Genomic DNA, 22,101 nt, shown 5'->3' on the forward strand with positions numbered 1-22,101 from the left:
TGCGCATCGAGTGATATTAAGCTCTATTCAAAGTTAATAAAGTTTTATTTCTGTATCCTCATCAGATTCCTAGAAAGGGAACACGGCCGACGGACTGTTGCAAATCTCAGACATTCAATTGTTCCAATGTGTATTAGGTTTATGATGCAGAATAATTACATTTTTTTTTCAAATCGGTACCGATACACCCTCAACAATTACTATATACATTAAAATACATACAGGTTGCATGGTAAAATTTATTTCAATTTTTATTTATAATAAACTTAATTCGCCTTTTAAGTCTCAGTCTATCTCAGGGTACCTCGGTAGATAGTTTTTATGGCCGGAGTGAGGTCTGTTATATAGACCACGCTCTGGAAGTTAAATTTTATGGAGAATCCAAATGCTCTATAGAAAGTATTTCACCGCCGTGCTAAGGAAAAAAACGCGTAGCAATCCGATACAGTGGGCCAGTAGAGACGAGCGGCAGAAGATGGCGCCGAGGCCCACGACGACGCATTCATTAAAAGCGCAATTAGCGGAGTGCAGCGCCTCGTGCTTCCACATTACGGTATGTCATTCGTCAAAATTTCCCCGAAGAGCTCTCTCTCCGGGCGAGCTCGGCTAGGAGCCTCTCACTTCGCTCGCCGCTCCCCGCGCGCCCCGCCCGCCGAACGCGCCCCGCGCACCCTCGGCGTCGACCTCGGGGCTGCGATCCGGCAGTCCCGACCGCCCGCCCTTGCGTCGCGACGCATCTCGGCTCGCCTCGGGTCGCCGTCGCAACAAACTTTCCCGATTCGCTTCAACTACGTCGCGCTGGCGACTTCTCGGAGTTGAATTTTTAAGTTTAAAGTTATGTAAGTGAAGTTGAATGAACTCGGAGCTCGTGTGTAACAGATTCTATTGAGATCAGTGCAAAGTGAGCGATAGTTGAGTGTTGTGTGAACTTCCGTGTTTCCTTGGAGATTGTCTTTGTTGATATGGTGAGTACACTTAGTATACGAATAATCTTGTTAAGATTAGATTTTGTTTATCACAAGCACACGATATATAATTATTGGCCGTGAAATAATAGTGCCAATAGTAATAATGTTTGCTCTATGGAGATATTATTTAAGAGTTTCTCAATTACTTACTTTGTTTTTTACTCTTTTTTCTTAGTATTTTAGTCTCGTGATATAGTTTAATATGTTAGAACGAAATATAACTAATAATATCACCGGCTAGGCTGAGGCTGTGATAATATTTTTTTTTACAAATCGCCAATCTGAAATTCTCGAAGACATAAAATCAAGTGAATTTATTTATTCAACTTAAGAGCCATTACATCGTAATAAATTGTTTCGATAGTTTTTCGCGCAGGTAATTGTCCTGCAGTAATTAAAATAATAACGCCACTGACAAACTAATAACAGCATCTTAAGTTCCAAGTTCCTAGAGACTCTTTGGTCACTCCTGTCTGCTATGCTATTGTCAGCGCTATTTCGCCATTGTTATTATTTGTATGTCTGTATGTTCTACATGTTTTAATCTTCAAAATTATTCCTATGACGTTTTGGGCACAGCTACAACTGACACTAGGCGGTCACAAACCATGCCCGAAGTCGAAGCTGCTACTGAACTAACGGTAAACTGTCTCTATGCAGATACACACCCGTGTCACGAAGTGTGCCTGTTGTTAATACTTTTTAATTTCAATTGAGTTAAAGTTATGACCAACTTCAATGAATAACATCATCTGTATATACATAAGAGATCCTCGTCGCAATGATTACAGTAAACTTAAAATATTCTTTATTTTTTTCGGATATCTGTACTTTTAATTAGTTTATTTAATGTTTGGCCAGCGAGTGCTGTCACACGGATTGACGACATGGACACAAAATATCACTGTATGTAGTTTTTTTCTTACTTGAATCTTCACTTCGAATTTAAATAGATGTTATAGTATATGTTATAATATTTAAATAGGAAAAAAACCATACAGGCAGTATTATTTTTTCTATAATAGAAATACGTACACGCTGCTGAAGGTATTATAACGTAGCATAAATTATAGTAGTTAGTGCAAAAACATTGCACGAGTAGCGCAGGCAGCGCTCGGGTGGTATTTATTTAAAATATATCGAAGAGCTTGTGTGTTGGCGGTAATTAATCGAATTAAACGCTTGATTACATAAAATGTTTACGATTATGTGCGGTCCTTAAAATAATATTAAAAACCTATTTCCTCTCATGGCCTACTAAGCTAAACCGATATCTTATATGAACGATACGAACGAGGTCTTTGTTTCTGTGATTCCATCGCTCACCGGTGGCGACTGTCACCTTTTGAGAGAAGTTCTATTTTCTAAACGAATGTGTTTTTAGAGAATGCCATAATAGAGTTTTGGTAAAATTAAACTTTTGTAAGAAATTTAAAATCTACAAAACATAATTATGAATATAAAGGACCTAATGAGTTTGTAACTATTTGACAAGACATTTAGGTATCTAGCCGGCACCGTCAGCTTTGTGTCTTAGTCGTGCTGAGCGGTGCCGAAGATATTTTAAATATAAAGGTGTGTGTGCTACACCGGTCGTCATTTCAAACATTATGTTTGATTCGCGATCACACCTTTATTTATAATTGACCGACATTTCGGTGCAATTTTCTTAAAGAATTTGTAAAATATTGTCTTAAATTTTCGCGATTATTACACATTGAAATAAAACTAGTTATAAAGGATTTGACCCGTGACCACGAACGCTGTAAAGTGCTCGAAACGTCGGGATGTTAAAAATAATTAATATACGCGATTCAAATCCGTTATAACTAGTTTTATTTCAATTTTTAAAATAATTAAAAAATCATTGACGCAAATTAATCCTATGTATTTATCATTGTGCATTTAGTAAATCCATCCACCAATAATACAGACAAATCGTACTGAACATTTCCGCACAGAAAGCTCTGTCGATTTGGAAGTCGAGTGCAAATATCATGATTATGAGTAATATTAAACGACCTTCACACAAATAATGCCAATAATTATCACCATACAAACTATTGAATTTGAATTTACAAGTGCTTACACAAATAGTTTGGAAACTGACCTGACGAACTGTAATATGATATAATTGGCCAACTTGTGTTTGTTTGGTTAACCCCGTTGGTCGTCTACTCGTAACATCGAACAGAAATACTTTGTATCGTGTTCGGTGGAGCGGACACCATGTGAGTACTGCTCTATAGACCGAGCAGCGCCGCGGCACAGTTGGCCACCTACCATCGGATTCAGTTAAAATAGAGTAAAGTAAGAGCAGCACTAGAGTGTCCGAGTGGTTACAATACGAGGATCTAAACTATTGTGAAAACCTGCATGTGACAAGTGAAAGTATGCCACATCTGTTGGGTGCGTCGACACATGCCAGGAGTGACTTGGGGCATCTTTCATGATGCGTAATCCTGACGAATTATTCGCACGGTATCTGTGCCCGCTGATTGGTGCGGTAGAGTTCACATGCGTGCATAAATAATGTTCCTTATCAATAAATTACTATGTATTGTAAACTCGAAGTAAAATATGATTAATGTGACTTTGCAATAAATGTCACTGGTCTATCACGCGTTAGATATAATGATTAGAATTTGATTATTAGTGAATCGTCCCTCCACCTCCTACGAGAGATAGTGGTACATTGAAATATTTATTGCTGGATAAGGATATGTACTCAACCGTAAATTCACGAAGGATGTTTGCCATATGTGTGTACACGTGAACGCGTGGACGATAAAATACAAACATAATCTCTGCATTTTTATACAACGGACAAAGGCCAAGGCTTCGAGTTCAGTAACAGTGACCTCTAATCGCCCCACATGTCACAGCACCAGGACTTTAGCGACACATCTGTTCTGAGGAGTCGGTTTGCAGCACAGTCAGAATGCACCGACACGCAAGTTTGCTTGCCGTATTTTCATTGAGGAGCGCGCGATGAGTTGCGATCGCAAGCGCGCCATGTTGCTCGGTGGTGGCGGTGGTAACTTGGCAAGTTCAACTGAGGATTTGAACTAACAAACTTTAATTATGGTTTAATTTTAACTGTACGAGTCTTATAATTATGTATGTCTTGTATGTTTAATGGCTGTAGTATTTAAAATAATAAGTTTATTAACTTATTATTTTTATGTTAGAAGTAATAAATATAAATTAAGGATTGTTTAAATATGAATTAAGGATTTTTTTTGTTAGCTTCTCGACGAAAATTTAGATGATTTTTCCATTTCATCCCTTCGTTCTCCATTTGTAGCTCTAGTCATTTTATTTTTACTCTCTAGCGATTTATCAATCGCTATATAATATCTTATACAATATGTAATAATTGAATATACATTTTATCATATTATAATATTTCATTCTACAAACAAAGAAACCCATGAATATGAGATGCGGAAGTCTGCGTTATAACTTGTAACGTACAGTATGTAGGAAATTATTCGGTTTGTTGATTATCATTGCAATTTGGTCCAAAATAGCTAAACTCATTAATAAAAAATATTCAATTTAAGATGAATGAATCAGAACTGGTTTCATATGATGTCTCAATACCAAATCAACAAGTCCAACACTTGTACAAGGCACACGATTGCACACTTTTTTCTAATAATTGCAACTCGCACGTGCAGATCTCACGGACAAAATGCTGGCAAAAATTTGGATGTCTATTTTTTTTTAATGCATTTGAAATCTTCCTTGTACTTTGTCTATACTATTCCAATTAATAAAAAAAAATAGTACGTGTAACCTACAACTATGTCTACGTTATTAGCATCTGATTATCCAGTAGGCAATGTTGACAAGTGTAAAGGCGCTTCGCGTTGGCCAAATGTCTCTAGGATGGGCAATAATTGGGATAGAAAATATACCAAAATCTTTAATAAAATTACGTGGTAAAAAATTAGAAAGATAAACAAGAGTTTTTCCGGCGTTGCTCATCAAAATAGTTTTTCAGAAGGATCAACAGCTTCAGTGAAAGATCTGAGAAAATTATAAAATATACTTTACGCTTTGTTCGTTCTGGCAATGGCAATGACTGAAATTATTAGGAACCAACGGAACACACTCTTGTGCGTTATTTTTAATACTTGTCGAGAAGACTTCATCCGTTACTTGGAGAACTTTTTTGCTTTCGCGGCTTCGGTATGTGGATTATGGAATATTTTGATTTTTAATCATTTCGATCGCTGGACTAATACTTGTTAGACTAAAAATACTCGAGGCATGTGGTACTGTGGGCATCTATTTTGTAGTACCATTTCGAGGTCTAGTTCGAACGAGTTCGTTGGAAAGGTGTTATATTGACACATATATTGATATTGACACAGTTGAACTGTTTACGTTGGATTAATCAGTAATCAAAGATTAATTGTAATAAATTAACACCAAACATTATATTCTTTGTATTCTTTAACTTCCACAATCGCTTGTGGGGTAAATCCGACGCGATCGGAGAGAGCTCAGGCGCAGGACCAACTGCTGTACGTGCTCTCATGAGCATACAAATTCTACACACAGGGTCTTATATACGGTGTACATATTCCAGGTTCCCTACTTCGGGCTGATATTGAGAATTTTTCGACTGGTAAATGCAATACTTATAGGTTTTGTATAGGACTGTAAATGCGAGAGTAAATTTAGCCACTGAACCAACGAGGCAGTTAATTATTATCATAGAAATGATATGAATGTCAAACAGGCCGTATACCATGGTATTATGTAAACATAGTAAGGGAGGGAATTACTAGTCCAGGCGGATTTATAGCGAACGCTGCGGAAACTATAACTCATACAAAGAACTTTGTATGAGGGATTTGTAGGTCTCGGAAATGTCCACAGAAAAGTCAGCGACAGCGTAATCGCGCACATAGTGCACTTTGTGAACGTAAGTTGTTGCCGGTACGTATATGTTTGGCTGATTACACTACGAATAAAAGTATAATAGGATTTCACAATGATGTCATTAATATTTGCAATTACATCGCTATAGAACTTTCCGGAGCGGCCAATATCGAGAGATCGACTAACGCGGCTTCGGCACTTGCATTAACCAAATCCTCACACAGACCGCTTAGCTCCGCAGTCACCTGACGTGCAATTTAAAGCGAACCTTATCACAATACGTTAGAGCTTTGTTTAGCCCGGCAGGAGGGCTTTATGAAGTGGACACACGGACCGAGCGACTCAATTACCCGGCATCTTGTTGCATTCACACGGGATATTGTTTTCGTTGCTCTTTCGGTGGTCTTTTGAAGCGCGAAAACAAAATGATGTGCAAAGGGTATCACTTAAATGTAGACATAATAAAGTAGTGTAATATTAATATATAATAATAATAATGACGACCTCCATGGTCGAGTGGTGTGTACACCGGTTTTCATGGGTACGCCACTCTGAGGTCCCGGGTTCGATTCCCGGCCGAGTCAATGTAGATTACCATTAGTTTTCTATGTCGTCTCGGGTCTGGGTGTTTGTGGTACCGTCGTTACTTCTGATTTCCATAACACAAGTGCTTCAGCTACTTACATTGGGATCAGAGTAATGTATGTGATGTTGTCCCATATATATAAAAAAAAAATTGTAATATTTATTTTGTTTCTAGTATTTTGATTATTTTTTTCATATAATATGTGTGTGAAGACTGTTAAATGCAGTGTCTGAGATAGTGTGTCACTGTCACTGCTGCGCATTTAATGTGCCCGTCACGCGAGTGTACCCGATTTTAGTACGCTCCTTCAAAAATATTTTTTCCAATGATAAGTTATTACGTACATAATTGTTGTTAACTAACTAGTAACATATGTAGGTGTATAATCGTTTACTGCACTAGCTATGCACAGCTTACATATGAATTTTAAAAATACGTCTAGAAATCAATCATAGAGTAGAATATATTATGTTTCTTTAAATAAAATTAATGTTGAAATATTAGGGCAATATTCCGTTCGCGAGTAAAGGTCGCGAAACACTTGGGCGCCGGGAGCCGCAGACATCCCGCTCGCAGCGGTTCGAGCGACACGTCACTCGAATTAATGACACACTCCCCGGCAATATTTACCTTGTCCTCAACAAAAGGGAAACAAACAAATTGTTTCGTCGATGTAAGCCGGCTTTGTTTATTTATTACGCGAGTCATACTCTCCGCCTCGCCCCGCGCCCCGCACGCCCGCGCACGCCCCCGCGGCCCGCCGAGCGGCCCGCAGCGCCACCAGTAATTGACTTGTTTCATAGCTTTCTGTATGAATTTTAATTGGATCGAAACTCAAATCCATTGTCGCGAGTTTTGAAGTAATACTTGTTACGTATTCGCAGCTGCGATCTTTTTGTTTTACTGAGAATTGCCATCGAACAGCCTCGACTCTCACACGAGATTCATAAAGTTTTCATGTAAGGCAGTTTAAGATTCTTTATGAATTATTGGCATCAAAGAGCAGTTAGATTTCATATCTGAAACGAAACATCAGTTCAAACATTAGAACGCATGGCGCACGCACCCGGTGACTAGTGACTCGCTGAGGTACTGCTGCTATTATTATTAGTCTCAATATTCCGATTATCTGATATGATGTTATTAATTGTTATTATGGCAGATTATTGTAATAAAGGTAGAACGAGTCTGATAACGTTCTTTTAATACCAATTATCTCAAGTAAGCATTTTCTGAGCGCGATGCTGTTACGCTGCGGTGAGAACACAAACGGTGGACAGTTTTGCAAGAAGCTTATCCGCGCGAACAGCATCCGCCCGCGACGCGGCGTTCGCGAGAAATCTGGGAAACACTCGCCGAACAAAAAGTGGGATTACGAGACGCTATCAGTATTAGCGACGATAACATCGCTCGCATTCATTATTGTCGAACGTTATCGGGTTGCTCGAGTCCAATACTGTCGATGGAAATCAGTAAGCGCCCGATGTTGTAAGCGTGTCTTTAAATAATAATTACTGATAATCGCTATAATTGCTATTGTATTCACAATATTATAAATAATTTACGCTACTTTTTAATTATCGGTACGATAATTAATAATTAGGAAATACCCAAGTAATCGTCTGTTTGTCGGATACCCCTTTCGGTTTCGTTTCAGGATCGGATTTTGTCTTAGATAGATGACTGACTGACGTAACTAGACACAGAGTAAATGAAATCGGAACCGATGACTGTCTGTTTGGGAGTCATTTGCGTATCAAAAGTTAATATTCTCCGTCCGTGATAACAAACGGGTCGGGTGGCTGATCGATATAACATCGGGCCCCGTAGACACTCCAGGGAGATGCTAGAAGTGCAAGGCTCGACATCATCGTCAAGCGGTAATCGCATCTTATCGGTACAATTGTAATGCAAACAGTAAAAATACAACTCGTGGACTTTGAAATTAACAGATAAAGGAAAATCATAAACATGATGATTGCTCGAGATAATGTTATGTAAGACTAAACGTCTCGTGCGCAGCGGCGGCCGAGAGCGTGTCCACAGGCCGGCCGCCGGGCGCGACGCCGACAGCGGCTACATGTTGCATGTTCGCGCGTGTCGGCCGTGTTACATGATGCATGTGTACAGGTGCCGCTGACGCGAACTGACCTCTGATGTCACCTCAGGGTATACCGAGCACACATCCCAAATATATGTATACTTATATACACAATAATAGTATATTGTGTCTGTATATCGTAAATAGTATATGGTAATTGTAAGTCGCATTACTAAGCATTATTGTGTCCGGTTTGAAGAGTGAACAACTAGGCAAAGGACATAATCCTTCAGTTTCTAAGGTTGCTGGTGCATTATTTATTTAAGGATTGGTATTTGCCAGACCGCAACATGTATTTCAAATCAGTATTACAAAGTGTTAACATTATGAGTTGAACTAAATAAATTACAGATTTTTTCTTTTTGGAAAGTCACCTGACATCGAATATCGCTCGTATTTAATCACACGTGACCAGCGCACCAATTTAATGTTAATAATATTCAGTATGAAATAAAACAATTCAAAAACAATGCAGCTCCAGCCTACAGCACAAACTCAAAGCATAATGCATATTTTACAGTCATCATGACTTCCTCATGGGTCATGGTCAGGCAGTTTTGATTGTAAGTGGCTAAGAGACTGATGGCGTCTTCGTTTGCAGGTCAGTGAGCGAGTGCGGGCGAGGATGTGAGGCGGGCAGCGCGAGCGGTGCGGTCGCTGGCGATGGGCGCTCGCCGTGCGCGGCGTCAGCGTGGGCGTCTGCTCTCGCCGTAGCTGCTCCGGCGCCGTACTCGCGCCGCAGTCGCCCCGCACTCGCGCCGAGCCAACGCTACTCGCCCCGCCGGCAACATGGCCGACGACAACACGATCATCGAAGGCACGGTTAAATTCCGCGACGGAAAGAAGGTAACGTAACCAGTTTCGCATCGCCGCGATACTCTGCAGCGAAGTTTTCTTTATCTCACCTTGGTAAACATTCAATATAACATCACAACTTTCAGGTAGGTAATTTGTAGAAAGCTAGCGCGCATTTAGCGCGTAACAGATTTTGTAAGAGTTAGTTTTCAATTATTAATATCAAGAAGTATCCAATGTGTGCGATAATATTGTTTGAGAGATAAAGTGAAATGTAACACGCGAGTATCACCGTCCGTTTGTTCGCAGTGGAAGTCACGCTGGTGCGTCATGCGGAAGCTGTCACCTGTCGCGGGTGAGATACGCGCTATCTTAATACACCGCGAGCTATCGCGCTCCCAACACCAGATAAGCTTATCTGACATTGAGAAATTTATTTTGTTATACGAAAACACGTTTGATTAAGTAAAAGTTTAATATAAGCAATAATATGGTGACCACAAAAATAAGTAAAACGCGAACTGACCGTCACTTTAACGTTACATAAAAGTTGCATTCAATCATCATAACACAATAAAATAATCACATATCGACATAATATTAACCTGTTGGGTCGCCTTTAGCGACATAACTCTTACCAAAGATTTATTGCCTAAAAATGTCGATATATTACAGACAGGTTTAATTGTTCATGAACATAGCTAATATATTTCTTCGTTCTGTCATCGAACGATATAACGTTTTTACGTAAGTAATACAACGGATTCTATGCAATTAAATTTTATTAAAAAGCACGCGTATGTCGTTTGTATTGTGATAGCATCGCGAAGCTAAAGTTACGTTGACAGTAAACATTCGCGGCGACCACTAGACAGTCCGCCATCACGCGGCAGTAGGTGCGCGCGCGAGCGGTGTTCGGGTGTTGCAGCCGGCGGAAGGTGCGCTGTGAGACGATAATTAATACCTATGAGTGTCACGCCGCAGTTAGCGAGCGCACGTGCTGCTGAGCCCGTTGTCTGTTTCAATATAAATCACTCGCTAACTGTCTTGACTTCTCACAAGTAAATTAATAACATGCATGTATTTAAAGCGACGCGATTTATAGGTCGCCACTGTGCGAGTATACGCATATACGAGTATACTTGCGAGTATACTATCGATACGATTTTTTTAAGCGTTTATGAATTCGAAACTCTATCAAGGAGTAGGTGTCTTAAAATGAATATACTATAAATTATTTGATAAGCAAATCAAGCATTATACTTGAAACCTCCACTAACAGTAATTGGTAAAACCATCTCAGTTATATAGAAATATTATAGAAACATTTCTCTAAAGACTAGGCTATATAACAGATAAATATTGATTTGTAATAATATAGGTGTACAAGACAATTATATTGTTTATTATTTCTAATTAAACGATACTGAGTAAGAAGCCCAGCAACCACTAACGAATGTACGTAAATGAATAAAAAGACTGAATTTGTGATATTTTTCTCAAGTGACGGTTTACATTTCGGTTACAGTTCGGTTAAATCTTGAGTCTTTGAGACATAAACATAATAAAATATAATTATTAAAATCATGATCAACGATATATAAAGATTAATATTATCAAGTCTTCGAAAGACTAAAACATTTAAATGTCTACTAAATATTGGAACCTAGTAAATATCAGTACTATGCTTACAAATATAAATAGCTATTTCAATTCAGCTTTTTAGGTGTTTTTAAATTTTATCATGTAACAATATGAACAATGGTATAAAACATGAACATCACTATTTGACAACCATTACCGATATATGGCGATTTGAGCCCCTATATACAATTATTACACATAGTCACTTCATACATAATATCCTTTAATTTAGTACGCACCGGAAAACATAACATGCATCATAAAAACGAATTACACGGTTTTACGACAACTTAAAAATGTACTCGTAAACGGAACTGTAAGTACAAACTGTATTTACTGTAAACAATATTTTAACTAATGCGTAATTGATATTGAACACATGAGTTCGATTCTATAAATTGATAATGAATGTACGCGGTCGGTTCGATTAATTAACTAATGAAACGGCGTAACGCAGCGCCGACGACGCGCGCGGCGCCGCCGGCGACCGCACCGCTACGCCGGGCTGCAGCTAAATGAAACACTTCCATTCTGTCCTCTCCACATGCGAACGCATAATTTATTTACTGTGATGTTATAAAACACATACAAAGATCAAACAATTCAAAGAAATAATACGCAAAAGATAACTACTTAATATTTTTGTATATCTATTCAATTAAGCGTAAAAATGTTTAACGTACAACATGTTGAGGTACAACATTGAGAAGAAGGAGGGAAAAAGTGCGTAATGTTATTCTAAGGAATTAGATCGTACGTTACTATAAAAAAGGTTAGGTTAGTAAAAGTTCGCTTACTTCATACGAAGTGTTTGGCATGCAAATTCCAATCGCTCTAACTGCCAGCTGGCTGTTTCGTATAATTAAGCCTGCGATTTCCTATTGCAATTACAAGTTCACGATATTTGGCTGTATTATATTCATTATGTTGCAAGTCAACAACAATAGTAAAACCTGATAATATACCATGTCATTAAGGTTGTAAATCATCTGCGTAGAGATGGAAACGCCAGAAGGAGAGACAAGGATATCCTTAGGAAGCGACAGATTAACCCAGTCAGAGAAAGACTTTATCTTCTGCTGGTAACGAAGAACGACGGAAAGAAAGCGAAAGCGAAATATACAAATACATTAAAGTTAACCGAATTCAACGCGTTGCTCAAGTGGGAAAAGTAATTTTCTGTTGTCCTTCACATATCAAAAAAGTACCATTGAGTAATTTTACAGCAAGACCATCATAATTGTACCCCGATACAAAGGGATTGAGTCAGTTGTTCAAAGACCGCTATGTAGATAACAACCAAACATTTGGTTTTTTGAAAACTTTTGATCGGGTAAGCTACAACAAAATTGCAATGTTCCGAATAAGTTTTTGACTTTCGGTCAACATTCAAGTACTGATCGTTAAATCAACAAAATCTTACAATTCTGTTACAATATTAAGAATACGGGAATACCTGCATTAGAAATGAAGGTCGTGGCTTCAAATCCAGCCAGCATCACTTAATATTTATGTAATAAATTTATGCTTATAATTCAGCTTGAGCTCGGTGGTCTAAAATAAATTGAGACGAAACTGGATTTTCAGGACACACTGGAGCAGTGTGGTAGAAAAATTCATATTTTCTACCTGTGAGGAGCGGTGTACTCACCAATTGTGTGGTCAGCGACCGTGACCAAATGAATGTTAATGACTTAATACAGACATTTCAAAAACGTACCGTTAGCAACATAAAACAAAAAACAGCTCAATACTTCATATTGTGACACAAAAGTTTTGCTATCGTGAGCTGAACAAGGCTACAGTCAACACTAACGGTGCTAGCGATCACGTTAGTTATACCTCATAAAATACACTGCACATCCTATATATAATGTATTTATTTTGTGTGCATTGCTCGTACTGAACATTTGAGCTTGTTTTAGGCTTGTTTAAACGTTCGTACAAAAAATGATTTTGAAAATCAATAAAATTTGAACAAAAAGTATAATATTGTAAGTAATGTATTTGAAAATGTTCTATCAAAACGCTTAGATGATCGTGATGTCGTTTTATGAAAACATAAACACAGATGGTTCAGTCTCGCGTGGCCCAGTCAGCGCTACAGAGGTAGCGACGCGCTCGTTGCCGCGCAGCTAATGACGGCAATCGGCGCGCTAATGAAGCGCCGCAGCGCTGCCGCCCCGTCACACAAGACTCGTGTTCCGCTCGAAGGCACGCCGAGTGCCCCGAGTGCGTCAACAGACATTAGCGTCGAAATTCAAGCTTCGTTCTTGTTGAAGCGTGTCAAGAAGCTCCTACGACAGCCCTTTGGAAGATTCGCGTTAAGTTTATTTAATTCGCGCCATTATTTTACGACAGAAATTCACAAAGTGTAAATATTCAGTAGTTTTTAAGAATGCTTCGAAGGCCCATTGGGTGGAACAAGTGATATCCAATGAGCCCGAGCACGAAGCAGTGATACCTCATGCTCTAGTAAATAATCTCTTGCGCGGCGATTAAGGTACATATATACCGTGAAAATCCTCGCACATGTCAGATGTGTATCTGCTATATGTGTATTGGGAGGCTTAGCTGCGTGGAACATTTATAAGGTTTAATTTAATTTTTATATAAAGATATATCTAGAACTTATTCTTGTTTTGTTATTTTACAAAATCTATTAATTTTTGTCTATTGACAAGCTACCACTGGTCCTCTTTTTATTTTAATTAGGTACTAAAAAAATATATTTTATTCTACAACAAAATGTACTTATTGGATAAAGGATCATATTAGGAAAATAATACCAATAATCCTCATGCTTATTAGTTTCTCTTAGTAGGAGAATCGAGTGACACCATAAGGATACATCTGTATGTCATATGAGTATGTAACATTGAATTTTTGTATCACGGCGCTCCAATGCCGGTTGGCAGGTACAGATTCCATCGCGATCTACAGTAAGAACTTCGAAACCTGTGTTAGGGGTTCACATTCGTCATTCGGTTCGAATGGTGTGGGAGCTAGTGTCTGATTGCAAGTATAGGTATTTCACCTTTATAAAATATTTATAAAATAAATTTTATTGTTTAGATTGTTTAGGGAAATCAATTCTGATTAGTTTGATCTGTTTAAAAAATGACATTGTATATTACTTTTTCACGTTTTCGAGTAATGTCAGTCAGAATTCTGGAACACTCAGAACGAAATTACTTTCATAAGAGTACTAGTAAATTCCATTCCGACTACACAGAACGACCTGTCTAAAAATGTGTATGAATAATTCCTTTTCACTTGACACCTGCACTGCAGCGCCGCGCCGACAAATAAAGTTTGACGCGAAGGGGAATAAGAGCTTTTAAGCAAACCCGAAACACCTCACGCGCGTCTCTCTGTGTTCGTTTCGCCCGCCCACACACGCTGTCAGCTATAACGGAGACCGCTCGGTAGCGCAGGACGCCAAACTCACTAACTGAAATCGTTTCGAGCATTTTGTTTTAAATTACGAAATGGTGACCTCATATTAGCGAGTCAAGATCTAAATCCTAGAGGGTATCCCGTGCATTGTTAGTCTCGATAAGTCGCGGCACGCGTCTCCCCCGGGATAGCATGAAGGGGTGATAAGGGACGAGGGAACAAAGGGCGAAACGAGAACAGGGGGTCATCGGCACGCGGAGCACGCGCTCGCTGATTCGCGCAGGTACCGACGGCTGCTGCACAGCAATCGTGATTGTGGATATAAATATTGATGAGTGTTTAGATATCAACAACTCAGTGTCGGAGGTAACATTCAATATTGTTCGTGTAATGCCGTGTTATCGAATGACGCAAATAATGAAAATCGAAATGTCAGTCGTTTACATGAAACCGATCCAATGGTTTCGTTCCGCGTGTGCACGTCACTACGGCCATGGTATTGCGATTGAATTGTGTTTGAATATTTATAACTTTGAAATTATGTCACTAGCATGCTACATTATGTAAAATGTGGAATTTAAGATGTCGGGGACCGTTTTCTATTATTTATTAATATTTTCTTCTCTGTATTTGGCTGATAAGACAATTTACAAACACTTCGAAAGGTAATATTTAATCTATACAAAATCCACTGGCTCACTTTTATCGAGAAATTTCTATTAAAAATAGAGTGTATGTTTTTTTTATAATACAACGTACGCATTTTATTGAAAGAGTTATGGCTGCTGATGTCAATCGCGAGGCACCGCGAGGCGCCGCCAGGCAGCTCCAGGTATCGCGTCGAGCTGCGTCGAGGCGGCTCGTCAGAACGCACCGCAGTATTCCGTGTTCATTAATTACTCCGGTCGTTGGAACGCAAATTGCAGCCCCACAGGCCGCCTCTAACGATCGCGTTTTAATTTAACTCCGCATTATTTAAACGTATTAATTGGACGACACGGCCACTGCATAAAATTTAATACCATTTACCGCTAATTTAAATTTGAAATTGTATGTTAGTACCGAATTACGACTGCCACTAGCGGTCGAGTTATTGAGACTTTCTACGTTACTGCGACTTTTTATTAAAAATGTGTACTTTTTATGTACAATAAAAATCAGATCTTGCAGATTTCCTTTTAAACTCCTAATGCGAGCAATAAAGCGATGCTGTTTCTCATTACGAGGGAGCTGATAAAGTGTACACGAGGAAACAAAAGTCGTGACTTGTAGTCCCCGAGGAATCACTTTGATAGTTTTGCTGAAAACGTCACAAAGTATTCCTTTGTAAGCACTTGTCGTAAGTTGTCGGCAGGAATGACAAGAGTATAAGTCGAAGAGCTTGTTAGAGGAGCCGCTCGTCGGCGAGTGGGCGACGCGCGGGACGCGAGCCGGCGGAGGGCGCCTCGTTATCTCTTGCCCTTTTATTTGCAGTCATGGACATTTCGAGACATTATCTTTTTCAGCGATACCATTATTTCGAGAAATAGAACTTGTATTCTCCTATGTAAAACATTAAGATTAACCAAAAAGTTGATTACAAGCATTATATTATAATTGCCGTTATTTTATACGTTTTATTTCATCATTAATAATATACAATTTTCATTTTTATACTATGCGGTAATAATAATAGATTACTAATCATACAAATATCACGGCAGTATTTAACGAGTGCAGAGTACATTACGTACAGTGAGTCCAATAGCAAAGAATAATAAAGCGGAATCGTCGGCGCTATGTAATGGAACATGTCCCAATACGATAAGCGCAAACTGCGAGGTACTGAATGCGAGGGCCCACAAGACAGTAACGGCGATGGCACGAGCAGAGCGTGCCTGATGAAACGTGCCGAAACAGCCGCAGACTACGCAGCGGAGACACGTCGTTCAGTTTCAACATTTCATCAGCATTTAAACCTTAAGGAAGTGTTCGGAATTCATAGTTTATGTCAAAAGATATTGAAAAGTCAATTAAGTAATTATTCAAGCATTAAACATTAGAAAATTTAAATCCAATTTTCAGAAGAATAAATAGACCCTGTAGGACTAATAGGACGATGTGCGATGTGTCACTATTGTGACAACTTAACTCCCTAATGGAAAATACACCACACAGCTTCACAGCTTTGTGGTGTATCACATTATATATTTTTTTTTATTGATGCATATATGTTGGGAAAATGTATTTTAGTTTTAAATAAAAAAAATATTGTAAACGAAATATAAAAAAATAATAATAACAAAAAGTGAATGTAGTAATGGAAACTAATATGCAGGCATTCTAATGGAAATCGATTATTACAAGGTTTAGATCAAAAAGTCTAAAAGACACAAAACATTTCGTAGAATTTATTTGGAAAATAAACAGAGCCCACCATCCCTCAGTCATAACTTACTCGTTTATTATTACTCGCGACGGCGTATCTGACGCGGCGACAAAGGTTTCTGTAACGCTTATTTTCGACTCCATAAAATACGAAGAATGTAACTCGATCCCCTTCCCGGGCCAGTAAGCTTTTTTATCAAGAATCGATAACACGTAACGAGTGGGTCAGTACAGTGACTTTAAAACGCGTTTTACTTAATGGTTTCAATTTATTGTACTACCTTGTGATAATAATGATTATAGCAAATATACTACAGTTGGTTACTAAATCGGGTGTTTTATAGATTGCGTGCACCTGCAAGTGTACCGCGACTCGAAGGCTCGCTGGGGCGGCGCGGCGAGCAAGGCCTCCCTGTCCCTGCAGCAGTACCTGGGCTGCGAGGCCGGCTTCACGCTCGACAAGCATTCGCACACCCTCGCACTGCTCTGTCGCGACTTCACGGCGGTGCTTGCCTTCGAAACACGCGAGAGACTTATACAATGGCAGGTAGAAACCCTCGCAAATGCTATGAGTTGCTAATTTTGGCATAAATTTTGTTACGCCATTGTACTTTTTTTTAAATAATGAATTCATAACTAATTATATTCTAAAATAATATTTATTTAAATTATATTCTTATATTTGAAAATCACGCAATCACTTTTATTACCGTTCAGGTAAAAGTTGGAGCTCAACTAGGGGAGGCGCGACAATATCTTGTGCTAATAGGGTCAGCGGGGACGAGCACCGGCTCTAAGAGACTAGCAGCGGGCCCCGCTCGACTGCATCTGCATCACCGCCGCTTCGCATTGACTGCAGGCGTACCGCCACGCTTGCTGGGCGTCTGGGAAATAGCTCATCTGAGGTAGTGTTCAATTTAGACTTTTAAAACATATTTACGTTTATCGTGGCTTCTCACACATAAGTCTTATTTGTTATTTATTTCAAATAGACGTTATGGCGTCGTCGATGGACGTTTTTGTTTCGAGGGCGGGTCACACTGTGGAAAGGGTGAAGGACTTCACGTACTAGTGACTGATCAGGCTACTGAGATTGCACGTGACTTTGATTTGGCGTCTAGAGGGCAGTTGTCTCCAAGAAGGAGGCCCTTAGGAACAAGAAAAGATGGTAAATAATTAATATTTCTTGTTCCATTTATTTAATGTATTTAGTATACAACGTTAATAAATGTTTTATTTTAAATAGGTTTGCAGAGCCCTCATTCCAATAAATCCTTCAAATCAGATTTACGCAGATTAGAATTGAACACAATAGACCGATCACTCCCTCCTACAGATTTGCGTTTATATGAAGATCCTTGCATTGGAGATGACATAGGTGCAATTTCGCCTTACTGGCCTTCAGCGGAACGAACTCAATACCCTGATATGGGCTTAGGTGACACGGCATCCGTCAATGAAACTATTGATGGTGCAGACATGACTCCTTGGAACGGAAATGGAAATGTTATGTTAGAAAGGTGTATGAGCTGTATATCGAAGTTAGGTGCATTATCACGATCGTCTACGGCTGCTTTAACACCCGGCGCAAAACATTTTAGTCCAGCGTGGACAATGGAAGCTGTTAATGAAACTCAAAATGAGGTTACGGGTACTGATGCTGCCGTAAGTGGTGATACATCTACTAGTGGATTCAATGCGGACGATGTTTGTCGATGTTCTGTGGATAAGCCACCTGATCGACCTCCTAAGCCCTCAAGAATAGAGCTTAAATTAACAAAAAAGCCCCCTATGCCTTTACCAGTAAGATCGTTTACTCATACTCATCTATCGTCTATTGGTGAAAATAACGCAACAAACGTTGGCCCATATGAAAACTACGATGTGCCAAAAATACCATCCGCAGAGGTAAATGGAGGTTTATTTTTAACTTTTTTTTTTGTACGAGTTGTATTAATTGTTGTTTTTTTTTATTGCCAGGTAGAAGGAGAGTACTACGACACTCCAAAAAGACTTAAAGAATGTCTCAATAATGAATTATTTCAAATTACAAAAAGCTCGAATTCAAACACGCTCATATTAAAAAAGCCTTGTGGATGTTTACTTAAATTAGGAAAAAAGTTGAAACAGCCAACTGTAGTAGAAACTGATGAAAATTTCCAACCAACCAATTGCCCTTGCCAAAGAGTAACAGATTGGGCAAACAACTGGATTAAACTGCCTTATTGTAACAGAAATATAGACGAAAAAGAAACAATAGTGAAAAATAAAGAAAACGTCATACCGAGTACCAGTGATCGAAGTGCACTTTATGCAACCGTGGATTTGTCAAGAAAAACCAAGAGAAAAACACAAAATGACGTTTGTTTGTCATCTAGCGATTCAATGACTCGCAGTCTCGATTCGAGAGTAATCCAGATTGAAGAGGGTCCTCAGGCAAATTATGAGAACCTAAATTTTGCTCTATCTTTAGAACATTATGAAAATGCAAAAGATTTATTAAGAAGAGCAGGAGTTACACAAACGGAACTTGATGCTCTCAGTACTAATTTAAAACCAATTATGGGATTTACTACGATAAGTGGAAAAACGATGTGTAATAAATGCGGTCACCTTAAAGAAGATAAAGACGGAAATGTTAATAGAAAAAATTCTAATGACGAATATTTGATGATGGAACCAAACTCTTTAGAAAATAATAAGTTCGATCAGGACAAATTATTACCATCTGGATACACTCCAATGTCTCCAATAGGTAGTTTTGGTTTCCATACTTTGAAATATCCAGCGAAAAATCCTATAAGCAGATTGCTTGACGAAAAATCTGCAAGTAACCCTACATTATTTGGACCTGAAGAAACACGGCCAAACACATCATCCGCCGGAGAACATATTGAGCTACGAGCAGTACGAGATCGCGCAGAATTTCGAAAAAGGTCAAGTTCTGCTGATTCTTCTAGATTTCTCGATGATGTTAAGGAATTTGATGGTAGCGTTGGAAGTCGAGGCTCAGCTTCTTCAATTGAAACTTTACGAGATTTGGGTGTACGTGAATCTAATACACCCTGTGATTGTGTTACTAGTAAGCACTCGGACGCTGATAGCTCTGAAGCATCTAAAGCGAAGGGTATAACTGTCACAGCTGGTGGGAATAGAGATTCGTCAAGTTCAAATGATTCAGGTGTATCGAGTTGGTCTCTACGCGGTGAGACAGCACCCAATGCTGCAGATTTTGAACTTCCTGCAACGACTGCGGCAACAAGGCGAAGGTATCGTACCGCTCGCCGCACAACTGATTCTCCACGCGGCACACCTCTTCGACGATCTCGTTCTTCTGGAGGTACAAGAAATTCACCACCCGCGACGCACAAATGTTGCTCAGCTGAAGCAGAAGTTCCTGTTCTCATTGTAAAGCCACTAAGAGGTAATACTTCAAAATTATATCTTATTATGTTCATGAAATTTATGAAATCAAACAACATTTTTTTTTCGAAACACATCAAGTGATGTAATTCAACAAAGTAATTTCTGCCAGGTGTCATGGATACGCATAGCACATCCAGCGGTACCTCCGACATGTCGGACTACATCGAAACACTTTCTATTTGTTCTTCGCACTCCTCATCGGACACTCCTATTACAATGCGGTGAGTTTATTACTTTTACTATTTTATATATTTAAAAAAAATCAAAGCCTTGAACTTACCAGTACCAATTTGTACGGCAGAGTGGTGCGACAAACAACGAGCACTCTCCGACCGCGCTCTGGGAAGGAGTACCTGCCGTTGGCACCTCGCCTCGCCGCCGGCCTGAGATCGACCCAGCCGCATTTGTATTCAAACCTCCCATAGTCATCAGCCATTTACCCCAAATGCTTCGGTTATTAAAATCACTCTCATAGTCATTTAATGTGCTGCTAAAATATTCAAGATTTATATTTTTTATACTAGTGATTAAATTATCTGTTCTAATATTTTTAGTAGTAAAAGAGATTGATTTTGTCCGTTCATTTAGTTATAAGGAATAATAAAGAACTATGTAACTCGTATCAATCGCAACTGGGCGCACAGTTTGGTGCGTTTGGTGTGTTTGGTGCGCCTCCGTCTGCTGGCGACCGTTTTGTTATATCTAGTCATGTCACCTTACTTTACTCTAGTCTCGGTATTTGTTCATTACTGTAACCTCACCTCCCATGTCACACGTACCTTCTTTGTGTATTTAATAATCAGCTTAATTTTGAAGACCTGTCATCGTTTTGTCTTAAGTACGATCCGTCCAAGGTCTGTCTCCAAGAGTGCCAATTTCCGTGATATTGTTTCTGTCCTAATTTAATATTAAACTTCACACATTTCCAAAATGGCCACCCAACGATCGAGTAATGTACCTTTCTATTTACCAATCTCCGTCTTCACTTGTTACACCGATCTATTAAACGTAACGTAAAATTCTATAGAAACGTTTCGGTTATAATAATAAAATAACAATATGAGCTTAGAGCGACAACAAGCATGCATGTCTTTTTAAACTTTTGGTACCGATTTATAAACGTAAAGTAAATTTAAAACACTAGTGTTACTGTATAGGGTAATGTTGCAGACAGTAAGAGAGAAGTTAATGGTATTTTATGTTGATGTGCCAAAACGTCACCACGTTGAGAAACTGTAAGCAAGTTGAAAATAAAATTGTTACTAAAACTATACGAATTATATAACAGGTTAATATGATAGATAACTTTACAAGACACGATGCTCTAAAAATAAGCCTAAGAAACTTCTAAGAGTTACAGTCTTACTTCTAGTCATTTTTACCAAATAATAACACAATTAAACCGCATACGATGTTTAAAACAAATATTTAGAGACACGAATATTATTGTGAATGAACTTATTCATTGCATACAACGACTTTTTCGTTTTTGTTAACTACTATGATGTAATATTTTGATATTTGGAGTTTATTTAAGAAAAAAGTATTTAAAGTCTGAAGTTCTCCTCGTTTGGGAGCGCTCTGTGGAAGCGGGATGCGCTTCGGCAGTCATGAAACTTACTATAGCAATAAGCAGTGCAACTGAAGGTGATCCGATGTAATATATATTATATATATATAAATTATATTAATATTTAGTCGGTAAGTTGTTAGAGAAGCGAGGCGGGGTCCCCGGGCCGAGACTGGACTTGCAAGCAGGTTGTTTAGACTTTACGCTAGAATGAATTTATATCTAAACTAATGTTAATATCTCGAGTTTCCGAATAAAAAGAGAATAAACGTAATTTCTTGTTTCACTTATCGCCTAATCAGCCATTAGAAGAAGACGGATAGAGCGGCGTCGGAGCGGCTCAAGGCGG

The 22,101-nt window shown here is 38.8% G+C and overlaps 1 protein-coding gene across 1 annotated transcript; it reads left to right on the top strand.

Annotated features, from left to right (window-relative positions):
• The first annotated feature begins 713 nt into the window (after positions 1–713).
• Positions 714–22,007, top strand: LOC124537091. The gene is made up of 10 exons (XM_047113807.1): positions 714–965; positions 9,153–9,397; positions 9,656–9,701; positions 17,101–17,303; positions 17,474–17,661; positions 17,749–17,924; positions 18,003–18,664; positions 18,737–20,180; positions 20,292–20,403; positions 20,484–22,007. The coding sequence occupies exons 2-10, from the start codon at positions 9,341–9,343 to the stop codon at positions 20,605–20,607; spliced, it is 3,012 nt and encodes a 1,003-aa protein (XP_046969763.1). The 5' UTR covers positions 714–965; positions 9,153–9,340; the 3' UTR covers positions 20,608–22,007.
• The last annotated feature ends 94 nt before the right edge of the window (positions 22,008–22,101 follow it).

The sequence above is a fragment of the Vanessa cardui genome, chromosome 17, assembly GCF_905220365.1.
Source record: "Vanessa cardui chromosome 17, ilVanCard2.1, whole genome shotgun sequence".
NCBI classification, from domain to species: domain Eukaryota; kingdom Metazoa; phylum Arthropoda; class Insecta; order Lepidoptera; family Nymphalidae; genus Vanessa; species Vanessa cardui.

Excerpts from the sequence above, each read along its gene's own strand:
- LOC124537091 (XM_047113807.1), top strand. The coding sequence starts at position 9,341 with ATGGCCGACGACAACACGATCATCGAAGGCACGGTTAAATTCCGCGAC. Across the intron at positions 17,304-17,473 it reads AGAGACTTATACAATGGCAG|GTAAAAGTTGGAGCTCAACT; the intron begins GTAGAAACCCTC and ends ATTACCGTTCAG. Across the intron at positions 20,404-20,483 it reads GACACTCCTATTACAATGCG|AGTGGTGCGACAAACAACGA; the intron begins GTGAGTTTATTA and ends TTTGTACGGCAG.